The sequence below is a fragment of the Mobula hypostoma genome, chromosome 8 (genome assembly GCF_963921235.1).
Source record: "Mobula hypostoma chromosome 8, sMobHyp1.1, whole genome shotgun sequence".
Taxonomy (NCBI): Eukaryota; Metazoa; Chordata; class Chondrichthyes; order Myliobatiformes; family Myliobatidae; genus Mobula; species Mobula hypostoma.
Window position 1 is genome coordinate 148,049,898 of NC_086104.1, and position 25,175 is coordinate 148,075,072.

The 25,175-nt window shown below is 41.5% G+C and overlaps 1 protein-coding gene across 1 annotated transcript in view; it reads right to left on the reverse strand.

Moving 5' to 3' along the window:
• LOC134351035 (serine/threonine-protein phosphatase 2A 55 kDa regulatory subunit B alpha isoform) overlaps window positions 1–19,575 on the reverse strand; it is a 91,664-nt gene extending 72,089 nt beyond the window's left edge. Inside the window, exons 1-2 of the mRNA XM_063057024.1 lie at window positions 19,307–19,575; window positions 18,780–18,857 (exon numbers count right to left, since the gene is read on the reverse strand). Coding sequence (XP_062913094.1) covers window positions 18,780–18,857; window positions 19,307–19,313 — 85 coding nt within the window. The 5' untranslated portion in view covers window positions 19,314–19,575. The remainder of the gene's footprint in view (window positions 1–18,779; window positions 18,858–19,306) is intronic.
• Window positions 19,576–25,175: the final 5,600 nt, after the last annotated feature.

The following is a 25,175-nucleotide window of genomic DNA, read 5'->3' on the forward strand; positions in this document are numbered from 1 at the left end:
GATCGATGCATTTCATGGAGACTGGAGATCTCTCAAATTTCCCTCATCTCACACTAGGAACATGCCACTACCACAAGAACCATTCTCAGCGCACTAGCTTTGCGACAATAGGGGAAAAAAAACTTGCTAGAAACTTATTTTCTGACTTCGAACCCCTGTCTGTGCTTGCCCAAGCCTGATGGGCCAAATCCGATTAGCACCAGAGGTCTTTTAAAACCTCGCGCTGCGTTTCCAATGGAAAACCTCATACATTGATTGTTGCCCGACAAGGTTTTATCTTAATGACTTAAATTTTTTCCAGATAAGCTTCCACAGTGACAACTTAATCCATCCCTGCCTCTATTGTCCTGTACACTTCCCTTAATTTGAAGTGCGAGCCAGCAAGGTCCAAAAGCTTTAATAAAATGTTATTTTCACTGATTTTTTTTCCTTAGCTCAATTACACTGTCCTGAGGTTACAACATGGGCAAGGCAGGCAGCGGTGAGATGGAGCTGAGAAAACACAATGGGCAAGTACCATTTAGATTCATCATATTTACATTGAAACATACAGTGAAATGTGTCATTTGCATTAATAACCACAGACACAAGACAGCCCATGGGTGTCTCCACACACACCTGCATGACAGCATGCCTACACCATTAAGGTGCAGCACAGCAGTCTCAGGGTGGAGGAGCAACACCTTGTACTCTTGCCTGGGTATCTTCCAACTTGATGGCATGAATATTGATTCTCCTTCCAGTAAACAAATTCCACCCCCCGCAACTCTGACCTTTTACTTCTTCTCACCTGCCTTCCCGAGTCCCCTCCTCCCCTTTTTCTATCGGATTCTTTCTTCTCCAGGCCTTGACTTTCCCACCCACCTGGCTTTACCCAACACCTTCTAGCTAGCCTTTCCCCTACACCCCCCCGACTTTTTTATTCTGACATTTTCCTCCTTCCTTCTCAGTCCAGAAGAAGGGTCTCAGTCTCAAGTGTTGACAGTCTAATCTTTTCCACAGATGCTGCCTGGCCTGAGTTGCTCCAGCATTTCGAGCATGTTGCTCTCCAATAATAATAACTAAGAATCAAATTTGAAGAATGGATGAACATAGGCAACTACAAATCACCTGGATGGCTGGAATACTGAGCATCACATCGCACTGAGTGCAATTGGGGGTGGGGGGGGGGGGACACTGACCTCACGTACTTCCGGCAGCCTCAAGAAAGAGGAAAATTATGTTTGTTTTTCCTATTCAGAATTATTCAGCTTCATTGTTTGAGAAAAGAAAGCTTCTGGAACAATGCCCATTTCACAAAATGTTCATCAATACTGCTTCTATGGTTTTTTTGGTGGCAAAATTTGTTTCCTGCCTTAATTCTCAAAAGTAGAGAACAAAGTCCAACAAATTTCACAAAATACTTCTACAAGGAGAATAGCAAAAGACAAATTTTACACACATGATCTCAAGCTAATACATTTCCCATGGGAAAAAGAAAATTAATGCTGGATACCTTAAAGTTTTATCTTTACTTGTTCAGAAAATATCAACTCAGCTAAAGTGAAGATATTTCTACCTTTCCATCGCACCCAGGACCTTTGTATTTTGAGTGCAATTTTCAACTTGCTGTTCTTACATACAGAACTTACGTAATTGGGGCAGAGGAGCAACAGATGCTGAGGGGAGACTTGATAGAAGTTTACAAAGTTATGCAAGGCATAGATGCTCTCCCACACTCCCAGGCTGAAGCTTTTAATACTGGAGGACATTTATTTAATATGTAAAGGAGAAAGTACAGGGGACATATGCAAAGTGAGTTTTTTTTCTCTTACACAGTGTGGGGGGGGGGGCTTGAAAGGCACTGCCATGTGTGGTGGTGGAGGCAGATAGCACAGGAGAATTTGAGAGAGGTAGGCTCAGGAATATGCAGAGAAAGGAGAGGGATGGTCAACGTAGAGGGAAGAGGAATTAGCTTAATTAAAAGATATAGGTTTAATCAGTTCAGCACAGCATCATGGGTCAAAGGGCTTGTCTGGTACTGTACTGTTCTATGTACTGTGCCTATAAAAAGTATTCACCACCCACCCCTTGAAAGTTTTCATGTTTTATTGTTTTACAACAGTGAATGATAGTGGATTTAGTTTGGCTTTTATTGGCACTGATAAACAAAAAAGTCTCGAGAAAACAAAAGTGAAAACCAATTTCTAGAAATTGGTCTAAATTTATTACAATTATTAAACACAAAATAATTGATGGTATAATTACGCACCCCCTTCAAGTTGGCATTTAGTAGATGCACCTTTGGCAGTAATTACAGCCTTGAATCTGTGTGGATAAGTCCCTACTAGCCTTGCACATCTGGACACTTCAATTTTTCCCCCATCCAAAACTGCTCAAACTTTTGTCAGATTGCATGGGAATTGTGAGGGAACAGCCTTTTCAAGTCCAACCACAAATTCTCAATTGGATTGAGGTCTGGTTTCTGACTTGGCCATTTGAGGACATTAACTTTGTTGTTTTTAAGCTATTCCTGTTTAGCTCTGGCTTTATGCTTGGGGGTCATTGTCTTGTTGGACAACAAATCTTCTAAGGCACAGTTCTTTTGCAGACTGCATCAAGTTCTCCTCCAGGATTTCCCTGTATTTTGCTGCATTCATTTTCCCTCTACTTTCACAAGGCTTCCAAGGCCCGCTGCAGTGAAGCATCCCCACAGTATGATGCAGCCACCACCATGCTTCATGGTAGGGATGGTGTGCTTTTGATGATGTGCAGTGTTTGGCTTGTGCCAAGCACAGCGTTTAGCCCGATGACCAAAAAGCTCAATTTTGGTTTCATCAGATCATAGAACCTTCTTCTAGCTGACTTCAAAGTCTCTCACATGCCTTTTGGCAAATTCTAGCCAAGATTTCATGTGAGTTTCCACCCCCACCCCCAACAGTGACTTTCTCTTTGCCACTCTCCTATAAAGTTGCGACTGGTAAAGTACTACCCGGACAACAGTTGTATGCACAGGCTCTCCCATCTGCCACTGAAGTTTGTAACTCCTCCAGAGTTGTCATAGGTCTCTTGCTGGCCTCCTTCACTAGTCCCCTTCTTGCATGGTCACTCAGTTTTTAAAGACAGCCTGCTCGAGGCAAATTTACAGTTATGCCATATTCTTTCCATTTCTTGATGATTAGCTCAACTGTACTCCAAAGGAATATTCAGTGACTTGGAAATGTTCTTGTATCCATCTCCTGACTTGTGTTTTTCAATAAACTTTTTGTAGGGTTTCTTGGAGTGCTTTTTTGTCTTCATGATGTAGTTTTTGCCAGGACACTGACTCACCAGCAGTTGGACCTTCATAATACAGGTGATATTGAAACAGCTTGACTGCGCACTAGTGATCTCCATTTAACTATGTGACTCCTAAAACCAACCGGCTGCACCAGTGATGATTTGGTGTGTCATATTAAAGGGGGTGAATACTTACGCAATCAATTATTTTATGTTTTATATCTGCAATTAATTTAGATCACTTTATAGAGATCTGTTTTCACTTTGACACTAAAGAGCCTTTTTCTATTGATCAATGTCAAAAAGAGCCAAATTAAATCCACTGTGATTCAACGTTGCAAAATTATAAACCATGAAAATTTCCAAGGGGAAGCCTTTTTTTAAATATAGGCACTGTAACTCATTCATACAATAGCAGTTATACGGCTGGGGGGCTCATATGCAGGGAGCATTCTGATGTGTGTTCAAACCCAGAACTTGCACTGGGACACAGAGACTCTAATGAGACAGTGGGCATAAGTCCCCAATTGACTGTTGGGGAAAATCACTGACTGATGACTACTTAAAGAATAGGGGAAAGTACTTAGAACCTGGAGGTAATGCATCAGGAGCATACCACCTCAAAAACTACACACCTGGCTGCCCTGTCAGCCACTGCCTGCCCCTTTTGTGAATGTGGTTCTATCAGCCTTGTCTGCCACAAAACCAAGTCACCCTCACTCTGACCAGATTCCTTTCCTTTTATACCCTTTGTACATCCTTACATAAAGCATTATTAACCCAAAGTCAAATATTGAATATTACTATTAAAACGAAAGTGATAGCTTCCAAGATTCCAGTGGCACATGAAAGAAATCTGTCATTATCTTTGTCCATAAGTCACTGAAAAGACACAGAAGGATGCTTTTCAGACTAGTACCTTTGTCAGATCCACCAGCTTAGTCCCTCACCATTTCACTGCAATTCGAATACTGAATCACGTTACCAGTAACTGTAACCCCAACACACACAAGTAGTGAATACTGACTCCTAATGACTCACTTCATACAAAGGATTTTCAAGTGGCTTCTGGCACCTTTTCCAATCAGCAGCAAGATCTGTGATTAGCAAACCCTCAACAATTTGAAGTTTTCTGTCTAAACCCTAGGTCTTAAACATACCTGTCAAATTTTCTCTTCCAAAGAAAATAACCTTGTGAAGGATTTAAGAAATATTTTACTAGATACACCTGAAAGCATCTCAAATAAGAAATATGTTTGGAAAAAAATATTCTTAAATGCTGACATACTTTATCAATGTGAAAACTGCAGCCAGGTTTCAACTTGTAGAGCGCACACTCAAAATTAAAGTTGCGTAGGAATTGAGGTCTAGTCATAATCTAGCAAATTACATAACCAAAGAGAAAGGAAATTGTAAAACTGACCCGCCCAAAGAAAGACGCAACATAATTGTCACTGCTCTCACTGAACTCAAAATGCTAGCAAAAAAGTCTGCCACCCAACAAAGGAAATCTCAGTCCATTTGATTCATATTACAATAGCCTTGAGGTGTTCTACTGACTTACTGAAGCTACTTTACATCCCATCTACACTCTGGACTGCAGCAGCACACTGTACTTGCATTAATGACACTCCAGCCTCAAAACATCTATAAGCAAGAAGAGTAAGGTTACCCCATGGGCACAACCACATCCAAATTACACTCAATCCCGTTCAACACACTGCTGTTTGTTCAATGGCAGGTTAAAATTCTACAGTTAAAGTTCCAAGTACATGTATTACTGATGCGTCTTCTTCCCTGAGGCTGTGACACTGCTGAACCTCTCATCACATTGCTAAGCAGTATTGCATCCCTATTGTACTGTCTCAGTACTTTTATATTTGTGTGCTGTAGCACTTTTTTTAAATTTGCAGTTATTTTGTAAATAACACTTCTTTGCATTTCTGTTCAGATGCTAAATGCATTTCATTGCCTTCGTATCTGTACTCGGCACAATGACAATAAAGTTGAATCTAATCTAATATACTACTTGGGATTCATTTTCTTGCAGGCATTCATAGAAAAAATACAATAGAATTTTTCAAAAAACTATACATAAATAGACAAAATGACAACAAGCAAATGATGGCTAAATGTGCAAATATAAATAGTACTGAAAACAAGAATTTGAGAGTCCTAACCCCATTATCTCAACAAATGCAGCAATGAAGTAGAGCACCTTGAGGAAAATAAGGACGGGGAATAAGCATGACCTCGCCAAAATCGTTCCGACAATAAAATAACCATCTGGTAGGTTCCTAATTCAACACCTTACATTTCAGTTACCAACTTTTAGCATAGAATAAGAAAAAAACTCTAGTTTGTGGCATGTTTAATTAATATCTTCAAATCATTTCCCTCACTCTCTTCAGCAGTCTGTGGGTACTTTACATCTCATAAGCAGATTTGGGAGATCAAGGTCTGTAGCTGTCCTGTCAATTCTATTTTGTTTTACATCTACAGCTCATGTGAAATAAGCTGTTTCCATTCTCTTTTGCACACTGCCGAAATTCCTGTAGCAGCATGCCAAAATATTAGCACTGGAAACCAAACACTGGGCAGGAAAAAAGCTATTCCACATCAAAAGAAACAGATTGCAAGTCTGAAGATAATGAGAAATTGGTGTCTACTTAAAGGTTATTTGCCTACATTAAGTAACACATTCAAGCAAGGAAACACCATGAGAATATTTTAAAGTTTCTCAGCAGGACTATACACATCTGTACTCGTGTCATTCTACAGGTGCACAGTAGAGAGCATCATTAACAAGCTACATCACGGAAACCACACTGTAGCAAACAGGAAGGCTCTACAATTGACAGGTAGTCAAAACTGCCCAATGCATCACCAACAAAGCATCCAGCCTACCCACCATCAGGAACATATATACAGGAAGGTGCTGGTAAAGGGCCAGTAACATCATGGAAGATCCTACCCACTCTGCTCATGGACTGTTTGTTGCACTCTCATTAGGGAGGAGGCTACTTTGCATCCACTCAAAGCCCACTGGACTCAAAAAAAATTACTTTCCCCAAGCAGTAAGGCTAATCAACACCTCCACTCCTTCACGCCCACATCCTCCGCTACTTTATCATTACCTGTCCATCACCGTATGTACAAACACTCCTGTGTGCGACTTCATGGACATACAATCAATGTGTACAAGCTATCTTATGTATTTATATTTATTGCATTTTTGTTACGTTCTTTATCTTATGTTGTTTTCTGTGCTGCATTGGATCTGGAGTAACAATTATTGCGTTCTCCTTCACACTTGTGTATTGGAGATGACATTAAACAATCTTGATTGGCTACAAGGAAGATTGAACATCCAAATAGCTGGTCCACAATCAGTCAATCCAATTACTGTACTAAACCTGTCATTCTACAAACACTTGAATCTTTGCAGATCAGCACATGTCCACCATGCCAAATATGCTAAGGTATCTGCAAATTCTTCAATTGAAGCCATATTAACAGTGCTGGTCAATACTAGATACTACAGTCAAAAGCACATTTCAAAGCAGGACACCCCTGAATAAAGGGATGACAGTGCAACAACAATCAGATTTATTGACATCAAAACGGCTTGGCATGTGGTCAGTACTATTTCAGATGTAGCTACTGAACTATCAGAGTGGGACAGAAAAACATGTCATTTCATTACATCTGGTTTACCAAATTAATTTATTGGCTTCCAATGGTCAAATTAAACTAACATATTTATCGAACAGCTTAATTCCTGCATCATATTCTTCTGTTACAGATTTTCCCCGTCAACTCCAAGTATCAATAACAGAGCCACTGAATTTTATATAATCTTTTACTTAATTATTGCCTTCCAAAACCAGAGGCCAAATGTCACCTACCCAACAACACCTTGTGCAAGATGGTTCATTCACCCAATGGACCTTATTGGTCTGCAGTTAAACCACACCCTATGATTAGCAAATGAAGTATTGACAAAGCTAGTCATCAAAAAGACTTGTCGCAACAAGTACTGAAACTCCACCTGGAATGACATTGTGAAGTTTCACTCACAAGCATAAGTTTTCTTTAATCTACACCCATGTCAACTGCACGTTTCACTTTCTGTAACATATAGGATAAAATTTTGACTTTGGGAAGTATGGAGAAATAACATTTCAAACATCTTAATGCTGCAAGGAGAGAAGGAAAGGAATTCAAGTATTCTTGCTGGGTCATTTCTCTCATCTGGACTCCCACAGTTACCCCTTCATTCCAAGTTGCTTGAAATACTGCCATGATACCTACACTAGATTCCATTTTAAGGATGTACACAGGACTTGGATTTAAATGCAATACGCAGCCTCCCATAGTGCGGACAAACTCTAACAATTCTTCTCCGGTCCCATGACAGAATTACACCCTTTGCCCAGCTGAGCACACCAGAGATTAATGGCTTTGTGGCAGGTTTCAAAACCAAAGGGAAAACAAAAGCAAAAAGTGTTGTAAACACTCAATAGGTCAGGTAGCATCTGCGGGAAGGGAACACAGAAGCAGGTTCTCCCTTGTATTGAAACAGTGAAAGCGCATTCACAGAACCACAGAACAATGTGCTTGTTTCTGGAACTCTCACCCTCCATTATACCCTGGCAATAAAACTCAGGAGCACAAATTTTTGCCATGCAAAAATACTGATCACCTTGGACCTGATCCTTGGAAATGAACTTTTGCTCAACACTAATTTTTTTTCAAGTATATTTTCCATCTTAAGCTATTTTGTAAAATTTGATCTGCCTGTTAAAGGCTTGCCAGTCAAGTTTTCTGGATATTCTCTGGGTAAAAGGTACATGCATCAGCAAAGTACTCATGATCCTGTGTTGTTTCATGACATCGAGTACGGTACAGCATATCTCAGCATCTGTAGTCCTACCCTTATTGCACGCCTTGAACTGAGCCTTAGTGTTGCACTAGCTGAAACGCAACTTGGAAATAAAAGAATTCCTATAACAAGATACACATGCCGACAAACGGCATCTCCATGTTAAAATTACATTACCTGAACCATGTCTTTTAAGGAGACTGTATATTACCTCTAGTACAAATTTGGTCTATAGTGGGAACAACATTTTTTATTTAGAGATACAGCACAGTAACAGGCTCTTCCAGCTGAAAGAGCCTGCTCTGACCAATTATACAAATGTAACCAATTAACCCAAGTTGCATGTCTTTAGAATGTGGGAGAAAACCAGAGCAACCAGAGGAAACCTATGCAGTGACAGGGAGAATGTACAAACTCCGTACAGACAGCAGCACAATTGAACCCAGGTTATGGACACTGTAACAGAGCCCAACAAGTGCCAGATGACAGTCATTTAAAAAAAATTTAAGTAGAGAACAGTCAGTTTCACTGAAGAGACTTCAATCTCAGATTTGTAACTCTTCATGAACAATCAAATTCAGCAAACCAATGCTACACTAACCAATCTATTGTTTTGTACCCATGTCTTGCTCTGCCGGGTTGCTTGCACTCCCTAATGATTCCCAGAGTTAGTGTAAGCAGTAGTTTTCACCCCTGGCAGGTTCAGTCTTCCTAAACTGGTTGGAGGAGGATGACCAAACGAAACAGACACTGTGGTCCTCCAAGTAGGAAGTTAGGCACAGGATTAATCAATCACCTTGTGCCTTAAAGTAACAAAATGTTCTGGAAGCAGTATTGGCAATATCAAATATACTGTGCAAGATGGTTTTCCTGCCAGAAGCAAATAGGAGTGGAAAAATAACACTGTCCTAAATACCAGAGGTACATTTGATTGCAAGAACACAAAGCAGTGATCATGAGTTTAAATCTACACAAATTGAATTTTAAACCAAAAAAAAACATTCAATTTTGATCACATTAGAAACAAAGTGACTTTGAAAGTGATGGATTATCAGGAAAACAATAGCTAGCTCTCAAATAATCTCAAAAAATTCACTAAGCAGGGCAGTGGCCATCGGAATGGTGACTGTAATCTGGCCAGTATTTTTTTTTAAAAAGGATGGCAAGAATTGCAGGCTTTCAGGCCTAGTCTATATGCTCACCTCCTCCCTCAATTTTCCTAAAATCTGTAAAAAGTACAATACAAATATCTGCTGCAAAATCTCCAGTGCTACTAGTGACTGATATATGGTCAACACACACAAAATGCTGGAAAGATGCAGCAGATCAAGCAGCAACAATGGAGGAAAATGGATAGTCAACATTTCAGGCCAAGAACTTTCATTGAGACTGATCTGATGAACGGTCTTGGCCAAAATGTCAACTATTTATTTTCCTCCATTGATGCAGCCTGGACTGCTGAGTCCCTCCAGCATTGTGAGTGTATTGATCCAGATTTCCCGTATCCGAGATTTCTCATGTTTCCAAGTTATTAATGTCGTGCCTAAATATATTTCAGTTATTCAAGGTTGGGGCAAAGGACTAACGCATCTGAACACGGATGTTACATATGCCTTTTTCATCATGTAATGGCCCAGAGTAGTGGGGGGTAGAGGGAATCAATTCAATCCTCAGCCAGTATACTATGACAGTGTTTTAAAGTTGATTCACTGCCATTTATTCACCTTCTTGGTGGAAATGTATAGAAAAGACAAGGTTTTTTTTCATGTTTCAGACCAATCTTAGCACTACTTCATCACATAATTCTCCACAGAGCTGATGAATCTGGACCACTCAGTTATGAGAACAGATCAGAAGTTGTGCCACACCTGCCAGTGGCTTCTAAAGTGATAGGACATAAAATACAGATTAAATGTTCAGTTTCTAGCCTGTGCACTGTTCTCAGCTGGCATTAAAGATAGGGAACATCCAAGATCTATCCAGTATCCCGTCCAAAGACCACACATTGACCATTTAGTGGACATCAGATGAAAAGCGCCAGATTTAATCATGCTGATGCTCCTTCAAGTTTGAACAAACTCCTAATGACTATTGAGACTACCAAGAAACTATTCCAATAAAATGCATTACTAGATGTACACATATATAAAAGATGAAAATAAAAAAAACTCTTGCTTATTTGCTTTCTGCAATGCAGGTTTGTAATACATATGCAAATATATACTCAAGCCACATGACATTTTCAGAGTGCAGAAGCAACTTGGGGTCCTAATCAACTTCCAATGTTTGCGTATTGCATACGATTTAAAAATGTTTTTAAAAACCTGGCAGCTAATATAATGGAAGCAGCCATGTTTACATCATAAAATGGAGTTCAGAACGTTTATGCACAGGAATATTTTTAACTTTTATATATGCAGGACTGCCCACTCAAATATCAAAGCAACCCATTTAGCCAATTGAAAGTTGACCTAAGGAATTATTTCTGAGCTCCAATAATGGCTTCTTGGCTGATGGACAGCAAGTCCAGTATACTACTAAGCTAGAAATTAGGTGTCCTAAAAGAAGTCTTGTCCTAAATCAGACAAGTAAATATTAGAATTAGATTCAGTGCTGAGAGCTTAAGATGATTGGGCCAAAAAAAACATTGAAATTACGGTGAGCAAACTCATCCCATTATATTTAATATATATATATATATTAGACAAACACACACACCCCCACTCACTAACGTACATCTCCCCAACCCAGGGAAGAACAGCAATCAAAAGCCAAACTGGCTGAAGACATCTTCAACTCTGATTCAACTTGGTATTTTCCTAGTCTGAACAATCTGGTACTGCAAAATGTATTGAACTTAAATAGCTAAGTAGCTTAAACTTCCCGGAAGTACACAAAGCCACCAGTTTCTACAAATGAGTTGGGCAGATGCAGCGATAATGATTAACAATAATTGTTTATCTAGATAGAGTGCCATAGACATAAAAGTAAACTCAGTGGCCACTTTACTAGTTAACTCTTGTACCTAATAATATGGCCAATGTACGTTTGTGGTCTTCAGCTGCTGTAGCCAACCCCCTTCAAGGTTCGACTTGTTGGGCATTCAGAGATGCTCTTCTGCACACCACTGTTGTAATGCATGGTTACTTGAGTTACTGTTGCCTTCCTGCCAGCTTGAACTAGTCTGGACATTCTTCTCTGAACTCTCTCATTAACAAGGCATTTTCACCCACAGAACTGCCACTCACTAGACGTTGATATTGTTTTTCCACGCCATTCTGTGAACTCTAGAGACTGTTGTGCACAAAAATCCCAAGAGATCAGTGGTTACTGAGAAACTCAAACCACTCTGTCTGGCACCAACAATCATTCCACAGCCAAAGTCACTTAGATCACATTTCTTTGATGTGTGTTGCTTGAATTTCCAGCATCTGCAGAATTCCTGTTGTTTGCGTTTTTAGATCACATTTCTTCCCTATTCTGACATTTGTCTCTTTTGACGATGTCTGCATGGTTTTATGCTTTTTGAGTTGCTGCCACGAGTTGGCTGATTAGATATTGGCATTAACAAGATGTACAGATGTACCTAATAAAATGGCCACTGAGTGTATATTGGGAATTTTTGCAGAGAAAAGCTTCAGTATGAAAAAAAATGGACGAAAGGTACCTGAATTCTCCCCTTCTGCCACGATGGATTTCCAGAGAAATTTTATCGCCAAGTTTATTTAATGTATAATGTTCAACAAGGATTTAGTTTAGCCATTATGAATTCAGTAAGCTTGAATGACACTGTTAGCAATATCAGAATTTCAAAGCTCAAAAAGCTTTTGCACTCAACTAGCTTGGAATATTTTAATCTCAACTAAAGCAAATAGAAGTGTTGCCACACAAGTTCGAGTAATCTGGATTCAATCCGGATCTCCAATGATAGCGGTGCAAATCAGGTTTCCTCCAAGTGCTCCATTCTCCTTACACATCGCAAAGGTACGTGAATTAGAAGATTAATCATTCACTTTCACACACTACTGAATAGGTGGGGTAGCGGGGTAGAGATAGGTCTCTACCAAAGGAGGTGTAAGGTGCTCCATCCCTCTGCTAGCCTGCAGGTCACTCTTCGGCAAGGTATAGCACCTCCTTAGCTCCACCCTCGATCAGGGTCACATGAAGCCACTGGAGCAGGTAAATGGTGGTCATCACAAGTCCTGGCTATGCGGCTACTGATGCCAGGCAGACAATCTCTTAAATGTATTGCTAATGGCCGGGGTCACCCGTTTTGTAAAGACACTGCCCTGAAGAAGGCAACAGCAAACCACTTCTATAGAGTTAGCCAAGAACAATGATCGTGGAAAGACCATGATCGCCCATGTCATACAGCACAACTCATAATTAATACGCAAATGGAATTGATGTGAATGAGCAAAGGAAAAAAAAATGGGATCAGTGCAAATGATGTTTGATAGCCAGCATGCATGTGATACGTCAAAGGGCCCACTTCTCTACTATGGGCCTCAATGACATTAAAACTACATTTTGGTGTTTTAATGCAATTCGAGTAGACAGTACAATTTAGGGCTACCTTTATAAATCTTAAATCCAATTAATCCCATTAATGGGCAATTCCTTTCCAACACAATTAAAGAAAATGCTAGCAAGACTGACAGCATAGGCAAAACAGTAGCATAGTGGTTAGCTATTGCAGCACCAATAACCCACGTTCAATTCCACCACTGTCTGTATATCATCCCTGAGGTAAGTTACAAACTCTGGGTCCCCATTTCCTCCCACATTCCAAGGGCATATGGGTCAGGGTTAGTAAGCTGTGGGCCTGCGTTGATGGCATTACAAATGTGACTACGCCCACCATATCCTTGGAAAGCATGTGATTCTCAGTAGTCACCTGGTCAGACCGTCAATGACCTCATACACCACTGCAAGTGCCACAAGGATCTCAGCCTGGAAGGTCAACTGTTCATTTCCCTCCTGCCGGGCCTGCTGAGTTTCTCCAGCATTTTGTATGCAGTCAAGAATTCTAGAATCTTCAGAATCTCTAGTGTCCAGCAGTAATTTTAATTGCACATCATTAAGAGGAGCAACTGAGTGGGTGAACTATTTATTCCTTCAACAGTCCACACAAACCATTGCTAGAAAACAGACAACATTCCACTAATACAGAATGCTCCTAAAAGACAACCACACCAAACTAAAATGAGCAGAAATATTGTACTACCCATCAAATTTCAAATACTAGAGACACTTCCCTTTGAATATCTTCCTGAAAGTTGTCTATCCTACCAGATTTCAACCAGCGGAGCCAACTCCTTTGTCCAACTGGATAATACTTACTAGAAATATTCCACTGGAAGAGGTAACACAGCTGCGCCTGCCCTTACTCAGATAAAAGACATCCATAAATCATGACATTAGGCCATTTGGCCCATTAAGCCATTTCCACCATTCAATCATGGTTGACTTATTATCCCTCTCCTGCCCACCCATAACCTTTAATAACCCTTACTAATCAACAACCTACCAACCTTCACATTAAATATATCCAATGACATGGCCTTCACAGACGTCTGTAGCAATGAATTCCATAGGTTCGTCATCCTCTGGCTAAAAAAAAATTCCTCATCTCTGTAATAAAGAGACACCTTTCTATGCTGAGGCTGTCTCAAGGTCCTAAACTCACCCACTACTGGAACCATCCTCTCCACATCCACTCTAAGCTTTTCAACACTGGAGAGATTTCAATGAGATCCACTCCACTCATTCTTCTGAATTCCCAGAACCATCATTTGCTCCTCAAATGTTAACCCCTTCATTCCCGGGATCATCCTCATGAATCTCCTCTGGACCCTCTCCAATGTCAGCATATCCTTTAGAGTCAGAGAAAAGTACAGCACAGAAACAGGCCCTTCAGTCCATGTAGTCTCTTGGATACGAGTTTCAAAACTCCTCACAATACTCCAAATGTAGTCTGACCAATATCTTATAAAGCCTTGGCAACATATCCTTCCTTTTATATTACAGTCCTCTCAAAATGAATGCTAACATTGCAGTTCCCTTGTTTCCTACCAACTCAAACTGCAAGTTAACCTTTACTGAATCCTGCAATAGGACACCCAAGTCCATTTACACCTCCGATTTGTGAATTCGTACTGTTTAGAAAATAGTGTAAACCTTTACTCCCTCTACCAAAATGCATGATGATACACATTTCTAAACCATATTCCATTTGCCGCTTCTTTTTCCATTCTCCTAATCTGTTCATCCTTTTGCAAACTCTCTGCTTCCTCAACATTGTCTGCCACCCACTATCTTTATATCATTCACAAATTTAGACAATGCAAAAAAAAGTCTCAATATCAATCCCTGTGGTAGCCAATCACAAAAGGCTCTCTGTATTTCCACTCTTTGCCTCCTGTCTATTAACAATGCTGGAAGACTTAGTCCAAATCCTTTTCAAGAAAGAGTGCTAGAACCCTTACTGATCATCTTCGTCGACAATAGCCTTTGCAACATCTCAACAGCTGGGCATTTTGACAAGCCGACTTGACCCAAATGATAACCGTCATGCCAAGACAATTTATTTTGGAAAATGTAAATAAAATGCAAACTATTGTCACAGCTACTTTCCATGATCCCTTGCAGCTGCAGTTGACAAAGATATTGGTACCGCAACTTTGAATCAAATAGAACTATCGCTTAACTCTCATGAAATTTTGAGTGTATCCCATAATCACTCTTCCCCATCATAATCAGGTTTATTATCACTGACATACTTCAAAGAATTTGCTGCTCTGTGGAAGCAGTACAGTGCAATACATGAATTACAGTAATATTTCAAAAATTAAATTAGTGCAAAAGAGCAAGAATAGTGAAGCAGCGTTTGAGTTCATGAACGGTTCAGAAATTTAACAACAGAGAAGGAGCTATTCCTTAAATGTTGAGTGTGCCTTTGGGCTCCTGTAATATCTCCCTGATTATAATAATAAGAATAGAGCATGGCCTGGATGCTGGGTGCCCTTAATAACAGATGACGCCTTTTTAAGGCATTGCCTTTTGATGATTCCTTGATGGAGTGGAGGCTAGCGCTTAAATGCTTATACATTTAAAACAATCGGCTAGAAGTTTCTGCTTCAAGCCTCAAACAATCCTCTGGATTTGCGGTAAACCATTCAAACTGGTGTCAGACTGAGAAAGGTACAAGATGACGATCATCTGGGAACTTTGATATATTCAGATTAGGTATCTAGATCTGCACCATGTATCTAAAACTGGTTTGATAAAACAATCAGTAAAGGCACCAATTAGTTCATTACTTGCAGAACATAAAGCCCTGCATATTGCAAAGCAAACAGTCACGAAATGAAATGGAAATACTTCAACATAATCCCGATGGCAGATTATGAAGAAATCGCACAAATACTGAAAGTGAAATCATATTCTCATATCTTTCACTGGAAAGTATTCTACAAGTTATTCAAACAGATGAACACTCCAATCACTGACTATGTTTCCTCCTTTGCTTTGTGAAATTCAATCTAATCTTGTAAAATATCAATAAAGTTTGCTCCACAGATCAAGGTCCAAGGCCTGTAAAGACAAGACAAAGGCACCACCTTTACTTGTGTGCTTATGCAAGGACTTGTGGGTGAGGTTTTACAGGAGCTATACACTGAATGTACAAACCTACAGAAAAGTTCTTTTGAACTGGTCTACTTGCATCGTGAAAATGGACTGATGGGTCTATTTGTAAATACTGGGACTGTTGAAAAGGAATGAATTTAAATACAACCAGTCCTAGGTTACAATTGGGTTCTATCCCAGAGTGCTGTTCACAATCCAAACAAGTGAGAAATGAACATAATCAGTGCGTGAAACACCTGTGATGGAAGAGCGAAGTGCGGGAACAGGGTCAAAGCCAGTCTCGCTGTTTCAATGAGTGAACTTGCAGAGCAGCCCCAGCTCTGCTCAGCTTCTTCCAGCTCCTGATTGTTGCAGCTTGAGGGTGGGGAAAGGAGGCACAGGGAAATGTCCCAACCCCACCTTAGATACCTACAAACCTGCAACAACAGGCAAACCCAAACTGGTCTCCCATACAGGCAGACATAACCTAGGGTAGACCAGCATTGCAGAACATTAGATCATACTAATTTGAACCCAGTTCTTTCCAACTGCAAGCCAAAATATATCTCCTATACTATGAAGGATTAATGGCTAAGTGTATTCCTGAAGAAGTTGGTAACAGTCAGACCACACAACTCACTCAATCGATACAAGCACTGGAAAAAACTGTAGAAGGTTGTTAACTCAGCCAGCTCCATCACAGGCACTAGCCTTTAGAACAATGAGGCCACCTTCAAAAGTTGGTGCCTCAAAAAGGCACCATCCATCATTAAGCACTCTCCTTCACCCAGGACATGCCCACTTTTCATTGTTACTATAGAAGTGGTACAGGAGCCTGAAGTCACACACTCAACATTTCAGGACAGCTTCTTCCCCCGTGCCCTCAGACTTCTGAATGAATAACAAAGAATCCATGAAAATGACCTATCATTTTTCTTCTCTTTTTGCATTAATTTTTTTAATATATTCTTATTGTAATTTATTTTCTTTATTACGTAAGGCTGCAGAGAAACAGCAAACCTCACAACGTATGCCAATGATATTAAACCTGATTCTGATAATGAGCTCCGGAGGAATTCAACAGCTCAAGCGGCATCTATAGAGGGAATTATGGGCTGAGATTCTTCGCCTGGATTGGATGCCACAACATGCAGCAAATTGGACTGAGACACAACATTCAAAGACCCTTTTCTCATCTTTCAGCCCTGGGATCAGCCAGCAAACTGGTATGTAACACTGCACGCATGGCACTGACACTGTACGCATGGCAGTACTGAAGTGAAAGAAATCATTGTAATGGGTAACAAAATGAATCATGATTGCAATCAATTCTTAAAACACTGGCAATCTTACTTGGCTCATGAAGTTCCCGCCACTGTTTAAAAGCATGACCTGACATGGGCAGAGTACCAGCTGAGGGCTGTTACAAAATGATCTTCAGTTTATTGCTCCAGTTAACAATCCAATCTTGCTATTTACACCCAAACATCTCCCTTGCTGTCAAGATACAGTTTTTTTCCTCAAATCTACACTACTATGACAAACACTGAAACATGCTCAGAACACACAACCTGAAGCCAGGGGAACTTAGCAAACACACTAATGACTTAATGCGGAAATTAGAAGAGCACTGTTCTTACAGTTTAAATCCTGCTACATTCCCATATGCAGAGTTGAACTAGTTCCTCATTCAATACACTTTAACACCTTTTAAACCAATGACACTTCTGTAATCAACAGAATGGTTTCATTTAATATCAGAGAATGTATACAGTACACAACCTGAACCTCCTGCTCTCCGCAGACATCCATGAAACAGAAGAAAACACCAAGGAATAAATGACAGAAAAACTTTAGAATCCCCTCCCCCCCATGCACAAGCAGCAAAGCATCAACCCTACCCCTCCCCCTACTTGTTCCAGTAGGAAGCATCAGCCTTCTTCAAGCGAGCAGTAGTAAAGCCCCCAAAAGAGACCATGATCTAGGTCCATCAAAAGCTAGTCCATAACCCAGCACATTGACATGCCACAGGCTCTTTCTCCCTCACTAACAAGGGAGAGAGGTGTCACCCCTTCCACACTGAGAGGAGACCAACAGCTTGTTGTTTCGATGTTACAGTTTACAGTGTCACTTATTCAAGTTCAGCTGACTTGAAAACAACCCCCCCCCAATCTCATACATCTCAGAATTATGCAAAATACACTATTATCCAGGTCTGGAAATCAGTGATTTAGCAACTTAAGGTTCACACAGATAGAATACTACTCTTTATCCAAATACAACTCACTGAAATTGGAATGACACTGCCTGACATGTACAGAAATGAAAGGGCACTGGCTTTCAACAGCTCACTCATTACAAACAAGAATTTGGCCCTTAAACTGGCTCAGAAGGTTTGCAGCAATCAGTGGGAATCACTTCCGAGAAGCTGTATGTATTTTTGCTGGACAGCAAATCAAAGTGACAACAATGCGTTATTTCAATTAACTCAACCTATGCAAGGAACAAATGCAAGCAGCCATCATGAGTGCAGGAGCAAGGAGTGCCCGAGTACCCACAGGAAGCACTTCAGTACACAGCTCAACTTCATCAGTTAAAGGCCTACCACATATCTCAACTACTAAACACATCTCAAACGCTTAAAGAACAGATATTAGCATCTGGATCATCTCTTAGCTACACAATATGCATTCTCAGAGGCTCAGTACAGTACTTCCTCCCAAGCACATAATGCACGTATATAAAAAAAAGCGCACGAGAATACTCAACATTCAGCTTTTCACAATCACGTTAGTTCCCAAAGCAATTCATACATCATGTTGAAAATCTCAAGATCACTTGCCATCAAGTGCAAGAGAATGATACCGGGGGGGGGGGCGGAAGAGACAGAAACTGCAACACACGCTCCAACCATTCAACAAGAGAGAGAGAGAAAAAAAATCACAGTCAAAAGGCACTAGAAGCAACTAGGGAAGGAGAGGGGAAATGCAAATTTGAATCGCTCTACCTTCTGCAACATCATCGTCTATAGCTCCTTTCACCTGCGAGAAACACCACTGGATGTCATTGCCACCACTTCCAACTCCTGAATGAATGGAGAAAATTAAAATTAATGAACTAGTATATTACTGGAGAGGGGGGAAAGAGGGGAAACAAGCATATTAGATACTGGGGAGGGGTTGGGTGGGCGGGAGGAACACTCACAGGGCACCAGATCCTCCAAGCTTTACACAGTGGTAGGGGGAGGAGGTTCAATGCAATTAAAATTAAATCAATAGGCAGGTTTGGGAAGGAGGAGGGGAACTCCGGCAATTGCAGAATTGTGGTGGAAATGTTTCCTTCCAGACCCGGGCTGTTTGCCTGCCCTTTCAGCTTCAGTGCAGAGTCCGCAGGCCTAAAATGAGGTGACAGAGGGAGGGGAAGAGGTGCAGGTTGGAAAGCGATCCCGGCCAGGGGTTGGGGGCAGGATGGAGAGGCGGGGAGAGTCCACCCCCCCCTCCCGCTGCCCTTTTATTTCAGACTTCAAATTCTCACCTGCCATGGCGGAATCGGCTGGAAATGGAGGTCCTCTGTGTTAGCGCGGTGTCCGGTGATGTGGCCGAGGCCCAAGACTGAGAGGCCGGGCCACACTTGGCAGAGGATGGCGGCGGATAGCGTTTCCCGATGGCGCTGAAGTCGCCTCCCCCCGCTCGCTGAGCCCGCCGCCGCCGGACACCCCCCTTCAAAATGGCGGCGCGCCCGCCCCAGCCATCTTACAGTGACGTCACCCCTCTCCACCCGGCGGGCGGGCGGGCGGGAGGGGCCAGAGCTGGAGCGAAGGGGCGGGGCTAGCGAAGCAGCAAGGTTCCAGCGCATGTGCAGTTCCAACTGGGTCTGAAGGTATTTGTCACCAAGTAAATACTGTACATGCATTCATATACATCTCGTTATTTTATGTAGTAAATCTATATAATGCATTACATATAAATTTAACCTATAATATATTTTATTTATTGAACCAAAGAACATAATAATAGTACATTTTATATTTTATTTAATTTTAATACATCATAGTTTATTCATAATATATTAATACTTGGATTTTCAGAAGGTACCACACATGAGGCTGATTAACAAGTTAAGAGCCCATGGTATTAAAGGAAAGATACTAGCATGGATACAGCATTGCCAGATTGGTAGAAGGCAAAGAGTAGGAATAAGGAGGCAAACATGAGGAAATCCGTAGATGCTGGAAATTCAAGCAACACACACTCAAAATGCTGGTGGAACGCAGCAGGCAAGGCAGCATCTATAGAAAGAGGCACAGTCGACGTTTCGGGCCGAGGCCCCTTCGAAGGACAGCCTTTTCTGGTTGGCTGCTGGTGACTCGTGTTGTTCCACAGGGGTCAGTGTTGGGACCACTTCTTTTTACGTTATATGTCAATGACTTGGTTGATGGAATTGATGGCTTTGTGGCCAATAAGAAGATAGGTGGGGGGTGGGGCAGGTAGTTTTGAGGAAGTTGAAAGGACTTAGACAGATTCGGAAAATGGGCAAAGAAGTGGAAGATGGAATACAGTGTTGGGAAGTGTATGGTCATGAAATAAAAGGTTAAACTATTTTCTAAATGGAGAGAAAATTCAAAAATCTGAGTGCCAAGGTGCTTCACTTCCAGATGAGCTCCAATGCCTTCTGTGCTCATTTTGACCATCAGAACATGGAGGAATCATCGCGCACTCCCGTGTCTCCCGATGATCCTTTGCTCTTAGTATCTGAAGATGACATGTGGTCTGCCTTCAAGAGCACGAATACAAGGATGGCAAGGACGGAGTTCCTGGCTGAGTACTGACTGGCTGGTGTGTTCACAGATATCTTCAACCTCTTCAAGCAGGCTTCAATCATACCAGTGCCGAAGAAGGGTGTGCATCAATGTCTATAACCCAGCGGCACTTCCATCTACAGTGCTGAGGTGTTTTGCGAGCCTGATGTTAAAACTGATCAGGTCCTGTCTAAATGGTGACTTGGAACCATCCTATTTGCCACCTTGGCTCTTCACACAACCCTGGAACATCTGGACAGCAAAGGTGCATGCATCAGGGTGAACTTTATCGTTTACAGCTCAGGACTTAAAACCATCATCCCCTCGAAACTAATCAGAATACTCCAAGAACTGGGCTTCAGTATCCCCTTGTGCGATTGAATCCTGGATTTCCTCACTTGCAGACCCCAGTCAGTTCAGATTGGCAAAGACATTCTCCATCAGCACAGGTGCACCACAGGGCTACTGCTCAGCCCCCTGCTCTAGTGGCTTTATGACTGTGTGGCTAAGTACAGCTCTAACACCATATACAAGTGTGCTGATGACACCACTGTTGTAGGCTGAATCAAAGGTGATGATGAATCAGCATACAGGAGAGAGATTGAAAATTTGGCTGAATGGTATCATAACAACAACCTCTCATTCAGTCCAAGGAAGTCTCAATAAGACCAAGGAACTGATTGTAGACCAGAAGAGGGAGACTTATTGAAGGAAAGATGTTCTGCTTTGGAGAGGGTTCAAAGGAGGTTCACAAAAATGATTCTGGGATTGAAAGGCTTGTCTTATGAGGAGCATTTGATGGCTCTGAGCCTCTATTCACTGGGGTTCAGAAGAATGAGGGCTGACCTCATTGAAACCTATCTAATGTTGAAAGGCTATGACAGAGTGGATTTGGAGAGGATGGTTCCTTTGGTGGGGGAGTTTAAAACCAGAGGACACAGACTCAGAATAGAGGGGCATCCATTTGGAACATAAGAACATAAAAAATAGGAGCAGGAGTAGGCCATCTGGCCCATCAAGCCTGCTCCACCATTCAATAAGATCATGGCTGATCTGACCATGGACTCATCTCCACCTACCTGTCTTTTCCCCATAACCCTTCATTCCCCTACTATGCAAAAATCTATCCAACCTTGTCTTATTGAGGTAGCCTCCTCTGCTTCATTGGGCAAAGAATTCCACAGATTCACCTCTCTCTGGGAAATGCAGTTCCTCCTCATCTCTGTCCTAAATCTACTCCCCAAATCTTGAGCCTACGTCCTCCAGTTCTAGTTTCACCTACCAGTGGAAACGATCTTCCTGCCTCTATTTTATCTATCCCTTTCATAATTTTATATATTCCTGTAAGATCTCCTCTCGGACTTCTGAATTCCAGCAAGTGCAGTCCCAGGCAACTCAATCTCTCCTCAAAGTCTAACCCCCCTCATCTCTGGAATCAACCTGGTGAACCTCCTCCGCACCACTCCCTACTCTTAAATTCAATCCCTCTAGTAATGAAGGCCAACATTCCATTTGACTTCTTGGTAGCCTGCTGCGCCTACAAACCAATCTTATGTGATTCATGCACAAGCACTGCCAAGTCCCCTGCACAGCACTTACCGTTTAAATAATAATCTGATCTTGCATTTTTCCTTCCAAAGTAGATGACCTCGCATTTACTAACATTGTACTCCATCTGCCCACTTATTTAACCTATCTATATCTAACTGCAGACTCTCCGTATCCTCTGCAAAATTTGCTTTTCCACTCAATTTAGTGTCATCAGCAAACTTAGATACACTACACTCGGTCCCTTCTTCTAGATCGTTAATGTATATCGTGAATAGTTGCGGGCCCAGCATCAACCCCTATGGCACAACTGCTCACCAATGATTGCTGCAACATACATCAAAGTTGCTAGTGAATGCAGCAGGCCAAGCAGCATCTATAGGAAGAGGCGCAGTCGACGTTTCAGGCCGAGACCCTTCGTCAGGACCAATGATTGTCAGCCGGGGAAACACCCACGTATCCCAACTCTCTGCTTTCTATTGGTTAACCAATCCTCTATCCATGCTAATACATCACCCCCAACTCTATGCATCCTTATCTTATGGATAAGTCTTCTATGTGGCACCTTACCGAATGCTTTTTTGGAAATCCAAGTAAATAATACCCGTCTGTTCCCCTCTATCCATTGTGCTTGTTATATCCTTGAAAAACACCAATAAGTTTGTCAAACAGGACCTGCATCTGCCTGATGGATCCATTTCTTTCCAGATGCCTTGCTATTTCTTCTTTAATGATAGCTTCAAGCATTTTCCCAACTACAAATATTAAACTAACTGGCCTATCGTTACCTGCCTTTTGCCTACATCCTTTTTTGAACAGCAGCGTGACATTTATCTTCTTCCAATCTGCTGGAACCTGCCCAGAGTCCAGAGAATTTTGGTAAATTATCACCAAAGCCTCAACTATAACCTCTGCCATTTCTCTTAGTACCCTGGGATGCACTCCATCGGGACCAGGGGACTTGTCCATCTTTAGGCCCACAAGTTTGCTCAGCACTACCTCTTTAGTGATAGCTCTTGTATTGAGGTCCTCTCCTCCTATGGCATCCATGTAATCTGTCTTTGGCATGTTAGACGTGTCCTCCGCCGTGAAAACCAACACAAAATAGTCATTCAAAGCCTTGGGCATTTCCTCATTGCCCAATATCAATTCTCCCTTCTCGTCCTCCAAGGGACCTACATTCACTTTGGCCACCCTTTTCTGCTTTATATAATTATAAAAACTTTTACTGTCCATTTTTATATTTTGTGCTAGTTTGTTTTTATAATGTATCTTCCCTTTCTTTATTGCTCGCTTTGTGATTCTTTTTTTTGCTTTTTAAAGTTTTCCCAATCTTCCAGTTTCCCACTACTCTTGGCAACTTTGTACGCACGAACTTTTAGTTTGATGCCTTCCTTTATTTCCTTAGTTATCCATGGCTGGCTTTCTCCACCCATACTGTCTTTGCTTTTAACTGGAATATACTTTTGTTTAGCACTGTGAAAACTCTCTTTGAAAGTCTTCCACTGTTCCTCAACCATCCCAACATATAGCCTGTGTTCCCAGTCTAACCTATCCAACGCCTCCCTCATCCCGTTGTAGTTTCTCTTGTTTAGGCATAATACACTGGTTTTAGATCGAACTATTGCACCCTCCGTTTGTATGAGAAATCTAGTCATACTGTGATCACTTTCCAAGAGGATCCCTAACTAAATGATTGCTAATTTACCTGTCTCATTGCACAGGACCAGATCCAAGATAGCACATTCCCTTGTGGGTTCAGTAACATGCTGTTCAAAAAAGCCATCATGGATGTATTCTATGAAGTCCTCCTCAAGACTGCCTCGACTAACTCGATTTGCCCAATCTATGTGCAAGTTAAAGTCCCCCACAATAACTGCTGTTACATCTTTACATGTTTCAGATATCTTTTGGTTTATTGCCAGTGCCATTGTAATGTTATTATTCAGTGGCTGATAGACAACTCCCACCAGTGATCTTTTCCCTTTACTATTTCTAATCTCTACCCAGACAGATTCAGCATTCTGCTCCTTAGATCTTAAATCATCTCTCACTATCACCCTGATCTCATCCTTAATTATGAGTGTTACGCCACCTCCCTTACCTTCCTGCCTATCCTTCCGTATTACCTCATATCCTTGGATGTTTAATTTCCAATCCTCTCCACCCTACAACCATGTTTCTGTATTGGCTACTAATACCCCTTTATACTGATTTGTGCCACAAGTTCACTGACCCTGTTTTGAATACTATGGGCATTCGGATAAAGTGCCCTTATACTCATTATGCCTTTAAAATCTAGTAATCTTGGTCTCTTATGCACTTATTCGCACTCCACGCTTACTTTTCTCTTTTTTAACTTTTGCTTTTACTTCACCTTTATCCACACTTTTCTCTTTTACTTTATCCATGCTTCTCCAATCTGTTGAACCCAGCCCCCTGCTATTTTGTTTAAAGCCCTATCCGCGACCCTAGTTATGCAATTCGCCAGGATCCAGGTCCCATCACGGTTCAGGTGGAGCCCGTCCCATCGGAACAGCTCCCTCCTTCCCCAATACCGGTGCCAGTTTCCCATGAATTCAAACCCACTCCTCCCACACCAGTCCTTGAGCCACGCATATAACTCTCTAACCTTCTTAACCCTGTGCCAATTTGCATGCGGCTCAGGTAGAAATCCAGAGACTACCACCTTTTTGGTTCTGCTTTTTAATTTAGTCCCTAGCTGCTCAAATGCCCTCAGCAGAACCTCTTTCCTCAATGGAGAAGAGGAGGAATTTCTTTAGCCAGAAAGTGATGAATCTGCAGAATTCGTTGCCACTGGTAATTGTGGAAGCCAAGCCTTTGGGAATACTTAAGGCAGAGGTTGATAGATTCTTGATTAGTCAGGGCATGAATGGATACGGGAGAAGGGGGCAGAATGGAGCTGAGAGGGAAAGTGGATCAGCCATGATGAAGTGGCAGGGCAGACTTGATGGGCCAAATGGCCTAATTCTGCTCCTATATCTTTAGGTCCAATACACTTTCTGTGTTATATTTAAAACAAATAATGCATTATTT